Consider the following 19,471-nt stretch of genomic DNA (forward strand, 5'->3'; position numbering starts at 1 on the left):
CCAAATTTCGTTATGCTAATTTGCTGGAAAGACGAGTAATTGACATAAAAAGTTTAGATTATTTTCGCTGCTGCTCTCCATTTCCTAGCCTGAGCTTTCATTTGAAGCGAGACTTTCTTTTTTTTTAATGGAAACCTCTTTAAAATTACTCGAATTTTCTTCCGATGGAAAATAAGATTGCTTGCAGCTATTGATATGTTTTCAGATCAATGACCACAACAAGCAACCACAACAATTTCCATTTTCCAGAATTTCCAAAGAAGTTTAAATTTTTTTGGAATAAAAGAAACCTTTTAAAAACTTTTTTTTTCTTTTCTTTTTTAATTTAGAGTGACCAGTTTGATTGCAATAAGCATATTGTGCAGTCAAAGTGTCCAATTGAAAGTGAAGTCCTTTATTAAAAGTAGCATATATCAGCCAATATTCAAAACTATGTCATCTTATGTAAATTGCAATGTGTCTCAAAAGAGAGAAAGTGCATGTTATTCTTTTTTTTGTCCCATCCCCCACTCGTAGATAGTACAAATCTTTGGAATTGGAATTAAAAGAAACTTAAATTCTATCTACTTTACAATCCCATAGTGATGCAGTGAATTTTGCTTCTGCAACTTAATTGATTCCTTTGCTTTAGGGAGAAATGATTTACTTTACATAATGACATAACATTTCCGCATTTGGCAACATAATTATATTTTTATTAACCACTAAAATGCTAAATCATAGACAAAAACAAAAGGATTATTTTTCTTAAAAGTGATAGACATTTTTGGATATTTCAAACTTTTTTGATGTCTCCTAACAAGCAAAAAATGACACAGGCTTAGTATGTAAGATAAATAAAATAAAGATCTAAGTTTAAAGCGCAGAATGGCATGTAAGAACCAAATGCACTTGCTTCGAAGTCGCAAAAAAACCCCTTTTCACTACAAAAACATGCGAGCGTATACTGCCGTGTGCAGGTAAACGGCAGTAACTGCAAAAACGAGTTTTCGAGATATTTGAAGAAAAGCGTTTTGGATTCAATACTAGCAATAGGGAAATGTTGAAATTAGACGTTTTTTTCGCGCCTTTTTTTTCAGCGGAAACCAAATAAGCGAGCTTGTACAATAAAGATAAGGCACAATAGATGTCAAAAATTCAAAAAAATGGAAAATGTGCAGTTACTGCCCTTTACCTGCACACGGCAGTATAGGTGAAAAAAAAATCTGATAAAAGATATTTTATACTTTAACCCCCTTTTTTAAATTTCACACAAAGGTAATGTTTTAGTTCTTAAAAAATTATTTTATTGATTTTTTCTGTAAATTGAACAAAAAGCATACGAATTTTAACCGAACGGAGATTGGAGAATGGCATTGAAAAAATACTAGACAACTTTTGTTCTATTTTGAAGGTATCATTTGCATTTTTATTAAAAATTTCACAGTTTTGGGGGAAATAAAATAAACATAATCTACGGAACATACACGCACCTGCAAAATATGCGTTCCTTGGTGCTGTTCGAAGATATCCATCGCTAAGGAAGAGGATGACCTTGACCGGATAGAGCCACCTGTCGAATGAAAGAAATATTTCACATTTTGCACCAATTTACAGTTTTAAAAAGTTGATTATACATAACTCTATAGAGCAGTCCGAAAGTGCAGGCAAACCTAATTTTACTTCAACATTACTTTATTTAAGATTGAATGTTTGCTATACGCAATTACCTTGAAGTCTTAAGGGTCTTAAACATCGGTAGAACACCATTCATGTCATAATACAAGGGAACCCTGCGCCATGCTCTCGCCAATGTTTTGCGGATTTTTGAATATTCGGAGACGTCTTGCCTCAAAACATCAGTGAAAACATGGCGCCGAATTCAGTTGTGTGAAGCATCGGTAGAACATCATCTATATACAACATGGATGGTTTTCCACCATTGTTTATGACTTTTAAGGGTTAGTTAATCCTAATATAATGTTGAAAGTAAAAGTGGGGTACACCCACTTTTGGAGTACTCTGTACATTCAATTGTGTTCTATATTTCATCTAAATTATTTATAAAAACAGCAACGAATTCAGTTCATGTTTTTTATTCCAAAAATTCTAGTAGAAAGAAATATATAGATAGATAAAATACCATCTATCTGAATTATTGTTTATTTTAGGGTGTTATAGTTTATTATAGGGTCAGTACCTGGAAGACCGAGCCTCGCTCGGCTTTAAAAGAATTATTTTTTATCAAATAGTGTTTTTTTAAGGTTCAATACTTTTCCAAATATACTTGAAAAGCTTCACGTTAACGAAATATTATGTACTCGACCTTCTTATAACACTAAAGTACCAAACAAAGAAGATTCTGAATGTAATTAAATCAACATTTTGCTTTAAACTATCTGCTACGTTTGTTTCCACTATACAATTTTCTTGTCAGTAATTAAAATATTTTTAACCTTAGTTTTGCTATGGTGAAATCTGTTTTTAACCGATTACTTCCTTTCATACTATGATGCGTTTCACGATTTTATCCCAATCGAGATTTTCTTTTTGAATAAGTACTTTCAGTTTTTACGCCAGAAAATGCTACATACAGCATGATATCCATCAAAACTGATGATCCACAAGCCATCCCAACAAATGATAACAACTGTCTTAAAACATAAACAATACACTTCTACGAAATAAAATTTAGATGCGTGATTTAAAAAACATGTTAAACTATTTGAAGTGTAAAAAGAAAATAAATAAATAAAATAAAATAGGATGGTCAAGCAATAGTTTCACTCAAAAAAGAAAAAAAGCCTTACATCGGCTTACATAATGCTTTTGAATTTGTTTTCAGCCAAGTGTGTTTGAAATTAGCCAAAGTGGCCAATATCAGCCAAGCCTGGCAACCCTAAGCAAGTATAAAATTTTAAAGCGAGAAGAGACAAATTTTCATTATTATGGTTGCAAATCGTCTGCCTGATGCGTCAACTTACAGTTTATCTCAAGGCTTAACTCAATTTGACTTTATATTAAAAAACTGTTTTTTGTAAAAAATCGCGTTTTTACAGAAAAAACACTGATGTAGATGAACTTAGAATACAAAACTACAATTAAATCCAAAATTTCATCCTAATCGTTAGAGCTGTTTCCGAGATAAGAAATATATATATATACCCACAAGAATTGCTCGTTTAAAGATATAAGATTTCTCGGAAAACGGTCACTTTGTCCCGCACGTGACGCTTCATGCATTTCATTAAAAGTAATACTTTAAAATATTGATGAACAATTTTTTTCTGCTTAACAAATTACAAACTTGTGTGTGATACCGTAAGCAAACATTTCATCATTACCCTTTAAAATTATTACTTTTTAATGAAATATATGAACCGTCACATGCGGGACAAAGGGTTAACGTTCTCTTGGAATGGCCCTATAGCACTTTTGTTAACAAAAGGCAATGCAATGCAGAGAAAATAGAAATAGATTTAAAAATGCAAAGGTTATTTTAAAAGTAAAACAGCCGATGCCAAAACCATAAGATTTTTTTTTTTCAGAACCCTCTAATTTTTCTTGGTAAATTAAGAGTTACCTTAATCTCACAAATCCACGTGTGTACCTTTTACTGAAAACTTGTTCTTTCATATCAGACTTCATTTAACCTACCATTGACGCAAAAGTAATAATTTGTAATCGAACTAATAGTAATTTCATGATGATAAAACAAAATGTCACTTTTTCCTCAAATAAACATAGGTATAGTTTTATTCACTTAAACGTTGTAAAATAAAATGTTACATATATACATAAAGAGCACATATCTGAAATCAAAGGAGCACCATCGCTAAAGGAAAAAAACAATCAAAAAAAAATTTTTTTTTTAATGAAATACTTGGAATACTACTTTTATTACTTATGAAATTAATAAGAAACATTTATGGCCTACTAGATACCTTTTCCCGTTTCTATTTGGTGCTTTTTATGGACACGCAAGCAGTTTCAGAAGTTTTTCACCTCCAAAACTCCATATGCAGCATGACCTCCCCCCCCCCCCCAATGGTAGTCTGTATTCCCCCCTGCTCCCAGAGGCGGGGCTACTGAACCTAGCGTATCTGTATTTACTACAATTTAAATATTCAACTGGAATGCAAAAGTAAAATAAACAAAAATCAAATTATAAAGCCATTTTGGTGTACGGGGAAAAAAAAAAAAAAAACTGAAACCAAATCATAAGAAAAATGAAAAAGTGGATGTGTCATACTTAGATTATCATATTTTTATTAGAATTAGAAAGAAAGAAAGCAATTGTCAGATCGATCATCCTGAATTTCATCATTCCAAACTTATAATTACACATCGTTATTAATGTATTCTGAAAGATAACTACTTTCAATGAAATTTAATATTTAAAATATATTTAATATGAACATCACAATTAAATTTAGCAATCATAGATTTCTTAGATGCACTTAATTTTATAACTCTGTTTTCTTCATAATCTTTTCAAAAAGGTTCTTAATCAAGAATAATTGAATTTTTTTTCAATATTGCAAATGCTGTACTTGAAACTTTAAGATAAATTATTTTATTTGTGGCTTTGATTTTTATACTATCAAAAGAAGATATCGATTAACAAAAAGATCATAAGAACATAAAATTAATTTCAAACTTCTACCCCGAGCTCAAATATTTATAAAGATCTTTCGAAAATAAGTTTCTAATGCGTTTAAGAACATAGCAGTAAGTTGCGTCTCTAAAACAGTTCAAAAGGTCTTTTTATTTTCTTCAAAAAGAATTTTTTATGTTTTTTCTTCGCTCCTTCGATCTACTATACTGGGATTTCTCCCTAAAAAATCAACATAACTATCGATATCCAATAACTGTCCTTTCCACCCACAACTACGGGGGGAAAAGGGAATTCTAAAAGTTAAGAAAATAAAATCTAAAGCTCTGAGAAAGGGAGAGAAAACTTTAAATTCAGAGCACTTCTTGGGTCCCTCGCCATTTTGAAAGATCTTCGCCGCTTCATTGACGCATAACACAATTTTGGAAGAAAAAAAAAAAAAAAAAAAAAAGATGAAAAGGATACGGTCAGCTAGAGCGACGTTTGGGTTCACTTTCCGCTTTACTTTTTTTTATTATTAGATTTCAGTTTTAAAGGACAATATTCTAGCCTATAGTTATGTACTTCCAAAACACATGTTTAGTAAGAAGCCAGTGATGGATCTTATTAATGTTTCGTAAATAGCGATTCTTGATCATTAAACAGGATAACTAAAACAGCTAGTGCACCACATTTTTGATAATAGAGGACAAATGTATGTACTTAGATTTGGAAAACCCACGATCATCCTTCGTCAAAGATCTCTAAAGACATTATTGCCTAATATAATCCGTTCATTAAATTCTATGCGACCTTCTATGCATGCACAATTTAAAAAAAAAAGTACTACTTAAAAAATATATATTAATTTTCAATCATTGATTCCATAGCTCAGAAATGTAAAAGAGGTAGAAAGCATATAATTCATAGTTTATATATATATATATATATATATATATATATATATATATATATATATATATATATATAAATTGTTGTCAAGTTTATAGACAACATGATGGAAAGAGGGGAACTAAGCATCCGAAAGAATAGCTTTAGAGACAAAAAAAGCCTCACATGTTTACATGACTTTGAGACCCCACACAACGGATTTAGCGTGCACCAGTTGACTTTAGTGTACATGACAGTCCTTGGATGAATCGAAAAACAGAACTTGCAACCCTCTCATCATAAGTTTTGTGCTTATCCGACCGGACTGTAGCTGCCCCCCCCCCCACACACACATCAACTATATACATAAAATGACATAACTCTAATCACACCTTCACTTAAGAAAGTAATCACAACTACTATTTTAGAAGCTAATTGCCATAATAGAACCTTGATTGCGGGACCGTCGACAGCAGGATATTAAATTCAAGAATTAAATAATAAAGCATTGGGAAGTCATAGATTGATGAAAATCGGATGCGATTTCGTCCACGTGACTGGTCTAAAACGGCAAGGTAGGAAGTTCGACCGATACGAGAATCACCCTCATTGTTTCACCACAAAAATTATTTACATCTTCTAAAACATTGCAGATCATGTATACATTTACTCAAATTTTCATTTAAAAAATCACACGCCCTCTGAACCTTCTTCAAATATTTACCTTTTTAATAATTTTTATCTTGTATTCTTAAGTTCATTAAATTAACTTTGGGATCAAAACACAAAAACACTTTGACAGCAAAAGCCGAGACATAAGCTGTATTCATTTATTACTTTTTCAAAAAGTATTTCAACGAAAGAAAATCCCACACATGGAAAATACTAAAATCTTACATTTCAATTAATCTATTTACCAGTTAGCTAGGTTTTCTAACGAATGATGATGCAAGAAGCATTCATTGTCAGATCCACCAAACATTAGCTCTGATAAAAGTAAACATTTCATCTAGTCTCTGAATTTTCACGCATTTTTCCAGCATTTATAAATTGCAATTATTAATCTTTATAAACGATATTGAAAAAAACACATTTCTCCTACAGAATACAAACAGTGCATAGATATTTTATAGTTGAATAATATCTTCTTTTGAAGAACGAGAATAGATAAATCTTGGCTAATATAATCCTATCCTAATGGACGCATCGATGCTTTATTTTTAAATTTTTTACCGAGGATCTATTCCAGTAACTCAATAACGTTCCGATTCAAATTCAAAATTTTAAACTTATCTTCTCAGCATTGCTCTTCCTAAGATAAAAACCAACGCGTACAACCAATAATTAAATCTCGCATCGCGTTCAGTTTTTCTAGGCACCGGTCTATACCGTATTGCATTACCATCCCAGACTTCCGCTTTTATTTTAGTCGCAGCGGGCTCTGGTGTAATCTGATAAAAAGAGGCAACCAACCAGTACCCGCATATTCAGCACGGGGTGCTACATTATAACGTCGTTACCGATCTGACACCACCAAGGTAATATCAATTTGGAACAGAGATCGCCGAAAACACCACCCCGGCGGTTAAGGTGGGGGACGTTCAGGGGTGAATTTATTTCAGAGAATTTACGTTTTATTTGAAGTAAAAAGGAAGGGATTTTTTTCATCTTGTATTTTTCTGTTCGTGAAACAGAAGTATCATCACTGAATATCGTGTTTTGAGGATAAGCTAAAAATCAGAGCGGAATCAGATCAACTATGGAGTTAAATATGCTCATTAAATGTAAAAACATTATAAAATGCATTAAAGGACAACGTTTATTGTTACTGAGTCACATTTGAGAGACAGACGGGCCTCATTGGAAGGTCACTGTTACTTGAAAAAAAAAAAAAATCCTTTTTCGACAAATTTGGAGATAATTTGATTGAGAAGTTTATTTTTTTTCTTTTTAAAATTGTTTTTAATGAAGCCTAATGTCCCTTCTCTATGGACGTTACAATGTACGTATGATAACGTATTTGTCATTTGGTAAAATTAGAATTTCATTCGGCAAATTGAGAACTTTTGTCCTCAGAGAAATTTTAGTTTGGTCGTTCGGGGTGCCTCTGATGACAGATCAGACAAGATAATGAGTTGAAAAGATTTAAGTTTAAAACAAGAGGTCGATTGAGACCTGGAAAAAGATTGTTGGAAAATATTTTGAGTGACTTAAAAATTAGTTAAGTATCCAACTGGAAATCCAAAGTGAAACACTGAACCTTCTAGAAAAGCATTGTACAGCAGACTTGAATTGTGTCCACTCATGCGCTTTCTTTTTCGTCTTCAACGTGACGAAAGGGGAAGCAAACGGTGGCGGGGGTCGCTGCATACTTATTACAGTGAAACTTATGTAAGTTGACCACCTGCGGTGCACTACTTTAGTGGTCAACTTACAGGGGTTGATTTATATGATAAGGGCTTATTCCGTGCGTGAAAAAAGCAATTAACTTAGACAGGTGGTCAACTTACAAGGGTGGTCAACTTCACAGGTTTTACTGTACCAGTTAAATTTCCTGAATTTTGATCACACATGCCACTGCGCTTTTGTTTTCATCACCCTTTTGTCATGTTGAAGACTAAAAGGAAAGGGAAAGCGAATGAGTTAAGATATAATTCAATTTTGGATTCACAATGACAACAAAAATTTCAGACTGCCATAAATGGGGTAAAGCTGACAAAGTAGCTTCCTTATAATCAGTTTCAGAAACTAATTTTCTCTTCCCTGTAGTAAGTCTTTTTATAAGTAAAGTAGTTGGGGCAAACTTAACTTCGTTGCATTGTGAAGATCATGTACATTGGAAGCCAGGTTAGGTTTGTTCCAACTGTAGAGGAGGGGTAAAATTGCATTAAAAGAAGGAATATGGGAACTAAATAAGTGCTATTGTAGATGTGCGTACGCTGTTGACTATAATGACTTTGAATGAAAAGCCTTATGGAGTTTCAACTTAAAATATTCCTCTCATCTGGCCGTCGTCAATCTATTTAGAAATTTTTATCGTCTACCGATTTCACAACGGTCACATCTAAGTCAGTTCCTGCTGTCAATACCAACTCTCCGCCTACTGTTGATACAGTGGAACACGAAACAAGAAGACATCAATTGCTGCCATGGCTTGAAAGCAATAGCATGTCATACATTGTCAAGAAAGAAAAATAATGCAATTAAAATAGTTGACAAGGTTGCATTCATTCGAATATAGAAACTACGAGTCCTAAAAACCCCACGGACAACCGGACAACAGCTCTGACTCTTAATTCCAACAGTTTCTCCGGACATCCCTTCTGGGACCTTGACTAACAGGTCAAAGTGAGAATCCTCGTTTCTTTTCGACCCTGTGGGGAAAGAATTATGGATTGCTCATGCCGCATAAAGTACCCGAATGATTCCCCCGTGCTAAGGGGAGTTTCGCCACCACCGATCCCTGTGGAATTCCACAGTCGCAACTTCGACGCAGCTGGCAAAAATACTCAGATCCTTTGCTTGAAACAGGGAATTTCAACTTTACTATTTCAGACAAAAGATAGGGTAAAATCAAAGGAGGGGGGGGGGGGGGGGGAGGGGATCGGTGAGTAAACTCACGGATGTAAGAATCTTGAGTATTAATTATTTGATGACTCATAAATGTGACTTCATGCTCTTCAGATAAAATTCCATTGCTCAGTACACAATTCAAAAATCCGCATACGTACACCACATTCTGCACCGTCTGGAATAAGCTGAGTCGTGTCAGTTTCGTGATCTTCAAAAAGTTAAATTTTTATTTGGTTCAAATTTTTTTGCTCCATTATTCACTGACTGCACTCTGAACGGTTCCTTAGGTTAAAATAAAACGTTCTCTAAAAAGACGAAACCATTAGGGATGAAAAATACCTACATAAGTAAAATAGTTAATATAAATGAATGGATGAAATAAAATTAGACTTTCAAATGAAATAGGACTTTGCTAGAATCATTTCCATAGTTAAATTATCAAAAATATTGATAAAAGTATTTTTTAAAAAGTGACGTTATAATTCTGATTTTACTTAAAGCTTTAAAATTGCCAAAGATCCACTGATCCACCTAGTGCTAGACCTATACTAGATCAGTTTAGCCAAGCTGGATGGTAGTTTGGACTACGAAGTACTCTTTACGAACTGAAGCTTTCACCATCAGCGACGATAATATCGGGTGTGTAAACCTTGTTCCTGTCTGACGTCTTCCTGACAGTTCTCATGCTACTTTAAAGACAGGATCATCAATAGAGAAGACTGAATATAAAGTTCTACATGGATCTTGGTCTTAATCTTCATCGGAAAGGATACCACTCTTTAATCTGATGAGGGCCGTCGTGACCTGATCGGTAAGGCATTAAACTTGGAGCCGGAGGGTCTCGGGTTTGATCCTGGCTAGTTGGAGATCAACTGTCGTCATTAATGGTGACTGGGCGACGTTAAATATGCTCGTGGTCAAAATGGCCTCCTAGTGAAACGACACCTCTGGGGATGCCAGACCAGAAAGTTATTCGGCTCCTGGCCTGGTTCTAAATTCTCGAACTGTCCAAAGATGGCATCCCCATCTATTGTGTTGTCTTCTAAAGGCAAGGCGCCTGGCACGCAGTCCTTCATAGTTTGAGGGACAGAGGTCCCGTTGAAAGTTGATAGTTAATTTGATGATGCTGTTTCTGGTTGACTCAACTTCATTGCTCTTTAGAGAGTATCAGACGTGGACCAGAAGGAAGGTAATGGGAGTCATAACCCCCCTTTAAGTTACCAAAGATAGATTATAGCTGTTTTTCTTAGACAAATTTCGATAAATTCCTCCTCCCCCCTTTTTTGCCCAAAACATTATACAATGACCCTCTCCAAACCAGAAGCTGTATCCGCCTCTTTAGTGAGAATCGCTCTGGCTTATCTTCTTTGATTTCGAGAGGATATCTAATCGATGCATTCTGGAGCATTGAAACCCATAATTTGTTTAACTTTTGAAATGTCTTTTCTTCTGCTAAAATATGGAAATCTGATCATTTCTAAAGCTTTTCTATGTAGTCGAGCAACTTTTCATTACTTTGTTCATTTATAAGTCATTAGAACCGGAGAGATGAACTTAAGTGCTTTTGGATGACGAATCGTCTAGATCAGTTATACTCAACCTTTATCTGCACGAGAGTCGCACCTTATTCTAAGATAAATCTCGTGGACCAGAACACATATAAAAACTAAATATAGTTAAATCTTTTACTATGGATAACATGGGAAAACGTAGAAAAAAAATTACAAACCAAGAACTGATTTTATCATTATTACATGGTTACATTATGGATATGAAATTTCGATCTGTGTTTTAGAAAAAACAGATTTGTAATCAATTTGCAACAACAATTGCTTCAAATTTGCAACTATTATTCATAATAGCGAATTAAGACTATCTATTGCTTTGGAAGCTTCCAGGAAGCATTTTGCGATTCGTAACATTGAACATAACAACGGGTCACATGAATTGGCTTCGCGAGCCATAACTGGCCTGCGGGTCGTAGGTTGGGCGGCACTGGTCTAGACTGTTAGAATATAGATTGTCATTTTTCTGCGGTTATTCTATTCTAGTTTTTTAATGATAAACTTCAATGACATTCACATTCTAGCTGAAAAAAAATTAACGTTTTCCAATAAAAATAAAGTTATAAAATGATGAATAAATAAATCAATAAAGGAATACACTACATTTTTGACATTTAAGACGTAGGGACAGATGGAATCATCACCAAAATGTATCGTAACCCAAACACCATTTCCCTGAACTTTAAGCGGCTACGCATTATGTGACACTGTTATTGCTAGAGAGGATATGATGTATAATATATATATAAAGAGCGGAAAGAAACGAGGGGACTGTAAAGCTACACGGTCGGGAGATCAAGATAAATTGTGTGGGAGTCCGGGGGTGTTGAAAGACATTGTCTTGGCGCGAAAACTTCATTAGCTTCCCCCATCCGGCTCCTTTTGACGGGCGTTTTCATCTTTTCGGATTAGATGCATTTTGGCGATACATAACCCAATATTGGTGGGATAAAGAGGATAATCTGGGCTGACCTCACGGTTTCCGTCGGAGGAGGGAATATGGTCACTGGTCGGAGATGGCTCTATCCAGAGGTTGAAAATTTCCCCAAATGAACCACAATTTTGTTCTGCAATGGTGTTGAGAAGACTTTATTGGAAAATTTTTTGGATTTGAATCAAATGTCTCTATCAGGAAGAAAATCAATTGCGTTTAACAACTTTGAAACTTTCTATAGGCGATCCATTAACTCTTTGAAGAGCAAATACCATGAGCTTTGCAGTAGAGTATGTACACTGTACAGTTTTCCTACATAAAACTATTAAGCGGCTACGTTAATAACATATATGTCAAGTTTTGTGAAAATTGGTACCGCTGAATTTGCGTAAAGGATTTTTGGTCCTAATGGATGTAAAACTACAACTATTTTCCGAATTTTTGATTAATTTATGTTTGACTTCATAAATATTTGGATAATTAAAACATTAATTTTTTAAAATTTCCTACTAAAAAGTAATATTGAATAAAAATAGAAGCATGAAAGCATAAATACAGATGTATTTCATTTGCGATGTTTAAAAAAAAGAAAGAGAGAGAGACAAAGAGAGAGAAAACCCAGTATATATTTAAACAATTTTTTGATTGAAAATATAAAGATTCCGATGGCTAAATAACTGTGAAAAAATATTATTTGTAAATTAATTATATTCGATAATTCATAAAATTAATATTAACGTAGGGGATACATATATCTCATTGTCCTTAAACGGTTAACGGCCAATTTTCCATGGCACCAATTTTTCTCTTAGTTACTCCATATTAAAAACCCTATTGGAAGGACCATGAAAACTTTTGTCAGTTAACGGTAATTGCATTAATTATTTTTGTATTAACCATGAATAAACAAAAGTGTTTATACCTATACTTTTCAAGATTTAATTCAAAGACATCAGACGACGTAGTTTAACAGATATAACCTGCAATGAAAGTCCAGCGCACTTTCAAGCAGCTAAAAACTATCATAGCGAGTTCAGAGAGCGAGCAAGAAGTTAATTTAAGCGAATTTTTTTGTAGTAAAAAAATAAGTTAGAAAAAGAGTTATTTTGGGAAAATCGAAAAAAAGAAAAAAAAAAAAAAACAACGCGAGGGAGAGAGGAAGTGAATGAAAGGACAACGTAATCCGAAATTTCCTCGTACTTGAAAAGGATTTTATTCTTTCTAAAATATGTAATCGTTCCAAAAGCTGAACTTAGTAAATGAAAACATTACTTTTATTGGTGCGTTTAGAATCCAAAACCTTCTTACTCCATTTTTACTTCCTATTACTTAGTAAAGGATGTATTGTAATCGCGAAAATTTTTCTCTCAAATTTCCCTTTTCTCACTACAGAATGAATGTTGAGTGGTTTTCTCGCCCGACCGCACGTGTATATGTACCTAAGAACGCATGGAAACCCGAAGTATCCATTTTGACGATACCCGAGATAATTACCACGAGTTTTCTCGTGATGTCTGTATGGACGTATGTATGTGCGTACGTATCTCGCATAACTCAAAAGCGGTATGCCGTAGAATGTTAAAATTTTGCCCGTAGACTCTAAGCGGGGTCTAGTTGTACACCTCCCCTTTTGCTTTCATTCGGAAGCTCCTTAGTAGTGTATATTTAAAAAGTTTGAAGGAAAATTTCTAAATTGTGACATTTTAATTATCTGCCACTATCGAGTTTTTCATCTACACGTCACCAAGAACATTATGCAAACTAGCTAGTAGTGCAGCAAGCAAGAGTGTTAAATACAGATGAAATCAATAGATATTAAATTTTTCTCTCCAAGTTTTTGCGCGGTGCCACTATCGTCACTGGTAAGCAAATATACAGGTATTTTTTATGTTATGAGCTTTATTGATAGAAACAAAGTACTTCATAAATTTTGGCAAACATTTTATTTTACGGAGTCGTTTGGAGCTAGAACTATAAACGCCCCGCAATGCTAATAGTTGATAACAACTGTCATTTAGATAAATTACAACATCCCTCTCTGGAAAGTGTGTTTTCTCCGCAATAACGGCCACCTCTCAGCGGAATCGAGAAAAGACGCTCCCACTTAAGATTCCGACGTCGACGTCGACTTTTCCCGGGGGAAGCGAAAGACAGAGAGAGAAAGAAAGGAAAACGAGATGATCGACGAGCAGATTAATGCCTAATAACGGTCACAGAGTGCGGGGTCAATTGTCATTCCGTCCGTAGTGTCATATCCCCCCACCAATGATGATGAAAGCCTATATGTCAGTCGGGGCGAAAAAAGCTATCCTTGATTAAAGCTCCCCCACTAGATGGCACCCGAGGCGCTATTTATCTCGCATTGCCACCACTTTCCTGGAAAGTTTTTTTTTGTGTGTTATTCGTTTACTGTATCTTTTTGAGCTCCTGTTGTTTCTTGCTCATCAGTCTTTGTCGGAGTCACCTTCACTTATAGAACTTTTTGGTGAACAACTTGTTTCATAAAAAAGTCGCTCTATACTGCAAAATTACTCTTTAATTAGTTAGTTATTTAAGGAACGCAAGAACTATATGAGAGTGTTAGAATGGTTTATTTTTAAGTCTTCATTATGTCGGGGTTGTTTGTTTACATTGACCTTCTTGGGCTGATGTTTTTTGCTTATTCTTTTGCATCGCAGCTATCCTCACTTTTAGAAATGTAAATTTCGCTTCTTGTAGGAAAACTTATGTCTCGTCCTAAAAATGACTTCAAAACACAAAATGACTATTCAATTATCAGTTAGTTATTTAAAAATGCAAGCGTAATTCGAAAATGTGAGAGGTTCATGTCTAAAACCTTCATTCTGCAGGGGTTAATTGTTTATTGTATCTTCTTTAGTTCTTGCTGTTTTTTGCTTGGAGGATTGCTCCCGGTAGAACGACATAAGTTTCTTAGTTATTTGAAAATGCAAGCACTTTATAAAAGAGTCAGATTGGTTGAAATCTTCCTTCTGTTGCGTTATTCCTTTTTTTGCATTTTGTAAGCCTGATCGTTGAACATGCGTCACTTGACGCAACTTTTATTTCCAAGGTAGACTGTTCAGCGCAGCGAATATTACCTAAACATACTGATTGAAATCACCTGAAGAATATCATTCCCACTTTGTTACTCTACATTAAGTTACTTCGTTACTCTTCTAGGTATCACGAGAGTGAGGTTTAAGAAAAAAGGTTTGACATACATTTGAAACATTTTGTCTTGTCTCTTTTTAAACATATTTTCCCCAAAGAAGGATTTTTTTTTCTTTTCGAGAAAGTCCCCAATCGTTCTCAATAAGAATTTGCCCTCGGCAGAAAATTCCTAATGCTACATTTTAGAAAATCATGCGGGTGTTAAAAGTTTGTAGCGTGATAGCAGTTAAAACATTCACCTTTTTGCTATTGAAGTTAAAATAGAAAACTCGTAGACTTTTCTCAGACTCCTTTTTTTCCCTCCTTCTTTCCTTTCGTTTCTTTTCTATCAGTTTGGTATCACTTTCTTGTTTCGAGGATGAAATTTCGACATCATCTCTTCCAGAAACTTTTTAGACACGTTTTGTGTTTTTGTAATTTAATGGTATCATCAAGAATTTTTAAAAAGCTAATTTATTGATATGCTTCAACTTCAATCGTTATCTCTTTCTTTTAAGTATATTTAATTGGTTAAGTATTTTAAATTGAAACTACCCCCTTTAAAAAAATAATCTTTTTAAACCTCTTTTTAGCATTGAGATATTATTATCGGCTCCACTAATAAGCTACCTAGTCTTTAGAAAACAGAGTTGTAGTTAAGATGCTGTTTCTCTCTTTTTTGATTACATTTTTGTTAACTTCGTATAAACCATAAGCGCTAAACCGATGAGAAACAGTTTCAATTTTTGTATGATACCTAGTAAAATCTTGTATGGAATTATAAAACAAATCTTTTTGAAATGAAAAGGAAACCCTTCTTGCAAATAATTTCATTTCACTTCACTCTAGTAACGTGACTTCGTACGCATCATTGCGCTTTCATCGAGTGCTTCCACCACGATGCACTATTACAAACCTTCATTTTAAATGATAAATCGTACTTAATCTAAGTAAAATGATAACTGAAAACTTTATCAACTAAAGTAGCTTCAATGTTATTAGTTGTCATTGCTTGAAGACATGAGCGTGAAGATGGAGATGAGATTTGCATTTTTTTTTTTTTTTTGTCGATTTCGAAGGTACTTATTCTACATTCTTGAAAGTATTTGTGCATGTGCAAGTCGTATGCGAATGATTTTATCTATTCACAACTACTGGGATCAAGGGCAGATCCAGCTTCTGGTTTTGGAGGGGGTCATTTACGGAAGGGGAGGGGGTTCATGGGTGTCATTTTAAGCAAAATGAGGGGTCAGGGGCGAATTCCTCGAAATAAAAGTCCCCAAAACCCAGTTTTAGGCTATTTTTTTGTCACTGAAAAGAGAGGGACGGGGGGGGGGGTCATAACCCCCATTACCCTCCTCTGGATCCGCGCCTGAGTGGGGTACTCTTAACTCATAACTATGTAAAACTAGTGTAGCACTCACTTAAGTATATATTTCTTTAGTTCATATTCCATTTAGATACAAATGAAGAAATTGATATAAAATCAAAACACCTTCTTTCTAGATGATCGCAGTTTTTAAATTTGTATTGAATCTCGCCATGAAAACCGTACTGTAGTACTGAAGGGTAAAGAAGTAGAGGAATTTCTAATGACGAATGCGAATTAAAATTGCAGATATACACGTAATCAATATGTATGTATCGTACCCCGGCGTGAAAAGTGACACAACTCAAAAAACAGCATTAGAGAAATTCAGTTTTTTCGTAATGTTATTTTTAACTGATTTATTCTCAAATACTACAATATGTGCAAACGACAAATTCTCTTTCAGTACTGTTTGATAGATCTCCTCTCCCAAATCAATAATAATCACTGTGACTTGAAACTTTTGAAAACTCGATACAGTAAAACCTGTGTACAACAATACTGTCTATAACAATAAACCTGTCTATAACGATATTTTCCTTGGTCCCAGCAAAATGTCGGCAGAAATAATCAAACTGCTTATAACGATAACCTGTCAATTACAATATTTTTTCAGATCCCAATAGTATCGTTTGAGACAGGTTTTACTGTGCTACAATTAAAGGAGTAGGTTTTTTAGGACTAAACAAAAAGTAAAAAAAATTTAAAAAAAAAATTTAAAAGAAAAAAAAAACCCTTCTCCAAACATTTTTCAAAACCATTCAAAAAAAAAATGTTTTTCATTCTCCTGTTCTTTGCTGAAAACACTATTATTTCAACTTTATTTTTTATTGTTATTTTTGAATTTATGTACAAACTCGATGTTGTATCTGCAGTATTTATTATTATTACTTCTTAGTTATTGTGAACATTATTTCTTTCAAAACAATACAGCTTCTTCCTTCAGATTTTAAAAACACCTGACGCTAACCAAAACGACCGAAATTTATTAAAAGTGCTAAATCTATATTCAACGTATTTTTATTATTGTCATAAAATGTGGATTTTAGAATCATTACTTCCAATGAGCGTATGTATTCTTTTGAGTTATCGAAAAGACATCGGTTTATTTAATAGGGGTACAAAGAATTTATATAAAGTACACCTTAGATGTTTTTCTACATTGAAAGATTCGTCATCTTTTCATTTGTTTTAAATAATCTATTGTAACGAAAATCAATAAGAATTAATGAATGAAAGCCCTCTCCGAAAAAAAGTCTGGTTATGGTCGTGCTACAATCAACCCATTATAGAAATTTACGTATTCAAGTTTTACTTCAAAAAAAAAGGTCATTCAAATATATAGGACGTGTCATAGCTTTATATTTTAATTGATTAAAATATAGATAGAAATGCATCAAAAAACTGAAAAAAAAAAAGCCAACATATTCCTGGGAACTGAGTCAGACTGTAGGTATGCAGTTTGTAATATTATTTGAATGATACTCTCCGTGATAAATTATTGTGATATCAGAAGTTTGATTTATGGGTCCGAACACATCCCAACCGATAGAGTTCTATTCAGTTATATCCATCATAAAGCAAAATTCCCCAGTATGTAAATTCAATGCTAATTCAAACTTGTCATATTTAAAAAATAGCAAATTTGGATTTAAAAAAAAAAGAAAAATGATGTGGCAGTACAGTTATAATTTAAGTTTTTAATATGTTTGGTCGTTACATCGGTAGTTTATCGTGTCGAATAACAAACCACTGTCCGTGTCGGCAACAAACTAGAAAACAGATTGGCGCAATATAGTCCACTGTCCGACCATCACGAGAAAAGCCACCGCCAAAATGTCTGCGCCTGTCTACTGCTATAGCAACGAGGCGCGTTTCATGTTTCCAAGGGAAGCTTAATGTTGGAAAAACCCGTACGACTGTACAAAGGCGAGCAGACGCGTGGCGAAATGGCGTCAAAAAGCCTTCCTGCTAACCCTTGCAGAAAATGAACGACGTCTGTTTCTATGGCAGTAGACAGGCTCAGACTTGACGGCGGGAACTTTTCTCGTAAAAGACAGACAGTACTATGGCCCTTAAGCCAAAAAACCCAATAGAACCAACCAGAAAACAGTCGCCAAAATGTATGGCATGTGACCAAAATTTGCACAAATGCAGGTTAAACTCACCCATAGGCGATATTTATTTCTTTTAACTGGCTAAGAGAACTGTAGCATTTCTAAATACTTACAGAGAACGCCGGCTAATAAGCTAATCTTATACATATAAAATCTGAGTATCTATCTATCTATGTCCAAGCTTCTTCTCCCGAACGACAGTGAACTGACCATCGAACCAGGTATCGATGGATTCGTCATCTTCCCGTCTTCATGTTTGGCTATTTAACATAATCCTCCGATAAAAATTAGCGGGGATATCAATTAAAAACTATTAATTATGACTCTTAGATTTCAAAATCAAATCCCTATTTTTCGAAGGCTTTCCTCAATTCAAATTATTATTCAGTGCTTCATCTCAACTTTCGGCAACAACGCTTTTATTAAAATGTATAGCGTGAAGAAAATCATTAAGATAAAAGATCTGTTGCCATTTTTTTTTCTCGAATATGAACAGGTAAAATTCTTGTTTTTGTTTTGAGGCTTTTCGTGTAATCAGGGGATTTAAAATGTTTACTTTTTTTTTTTTGGGGGGGGGGGGGTTCCGCAATCTGCCGCAAAATTTCACTGACTTTTTTTTTTTTTTGGTTCAAGCCTGAGTGTTGAACTCGCGTCACTTGACATAACTTTTATTTTCGAGGTGGACCGTGCAAAGCCGGGCGACGCAGCTAGTCTATTTATAAATCCTTCTTTAAACATCATCCATAAATCTATCATGAAATAACTTATTCAAGCAAATCTGGCTCATCACATTTGTTGTCGAAGCAGGCTTGAAATAATCCTCTTGTGAGAAGTTCTTTCTTCTGGCTTCATCTATCCAAACAAATGCGTCATTAATTGAGCCTCATCAGAATGAATCTGCCCATGTTATGACGGCTATTAATTTGTCGATGATACACGACCCCGCTTCCTTTGTGTTCTTTCCTTCTTTCCCTTCCGACTCCTCGGGATCACCCCTCCTGTCAAAAGAGGTTATTTCCCTCTTCTCCCGGGAATCGGCAAACAGCTAGGTGTCAAAAAGTGGGCACAAACCGTTTGTCGTCTCCAGTAAAAAAGCAACGGCGTGTAAAACGCCATTTTTTCCCCTCACCCATCAATATTTCTGTCAAAACTCGGCCTGGAGCATACAGACACACATGCCACGTGGAAAGATGGAGAAGGAAAAGAACAACGATGGTAAAGTCAAACACCTAAAAAAGGGGGAAAAAATGCCAGCCTCAAATAAAAATAAGAAAAGGGGAGAGGAACTTCCCGCGTACA

General features: G+C 34.5%; 1 protein-coding gene across 1 annotated transcript in view; it reads right to left on the bottom strand.

Moving 5' to 3' along the window:
• The window catches only part of LOC129228514 (protein trachealess-like), a 151,666-nt gene that overhangs the window by 36,089 nt on the left and 96,106 nt on the right, over positions 1-19,471 (bottom strand). Inside the window, exon 3 of the mRNA XM_054863193.1 lies at positions 1,473-1,552. Coding sequence (XP_054719168.1) covers positions 1,473-1,552 — 80 coding nt within the window. The remainder of the gene's footprint in view (positions 1-1,472; positions 1,553-19,471) is intronic.

Source organism: Uloborus diversus, chromosome 8 (assembly GCF_026930045.1).
Source record: "Uloborus diversus isolate 005 chromosome 8, Udiv.v.3.1, whole genome shotgun sequence".
Classification (NCBI taxonomy): domain Eukaryota; kingdom Metazoa; phylum Arthropoda; class Arachnida; order Araneae; family Uloboridae; genus Uloborus; species Uloborus diversus.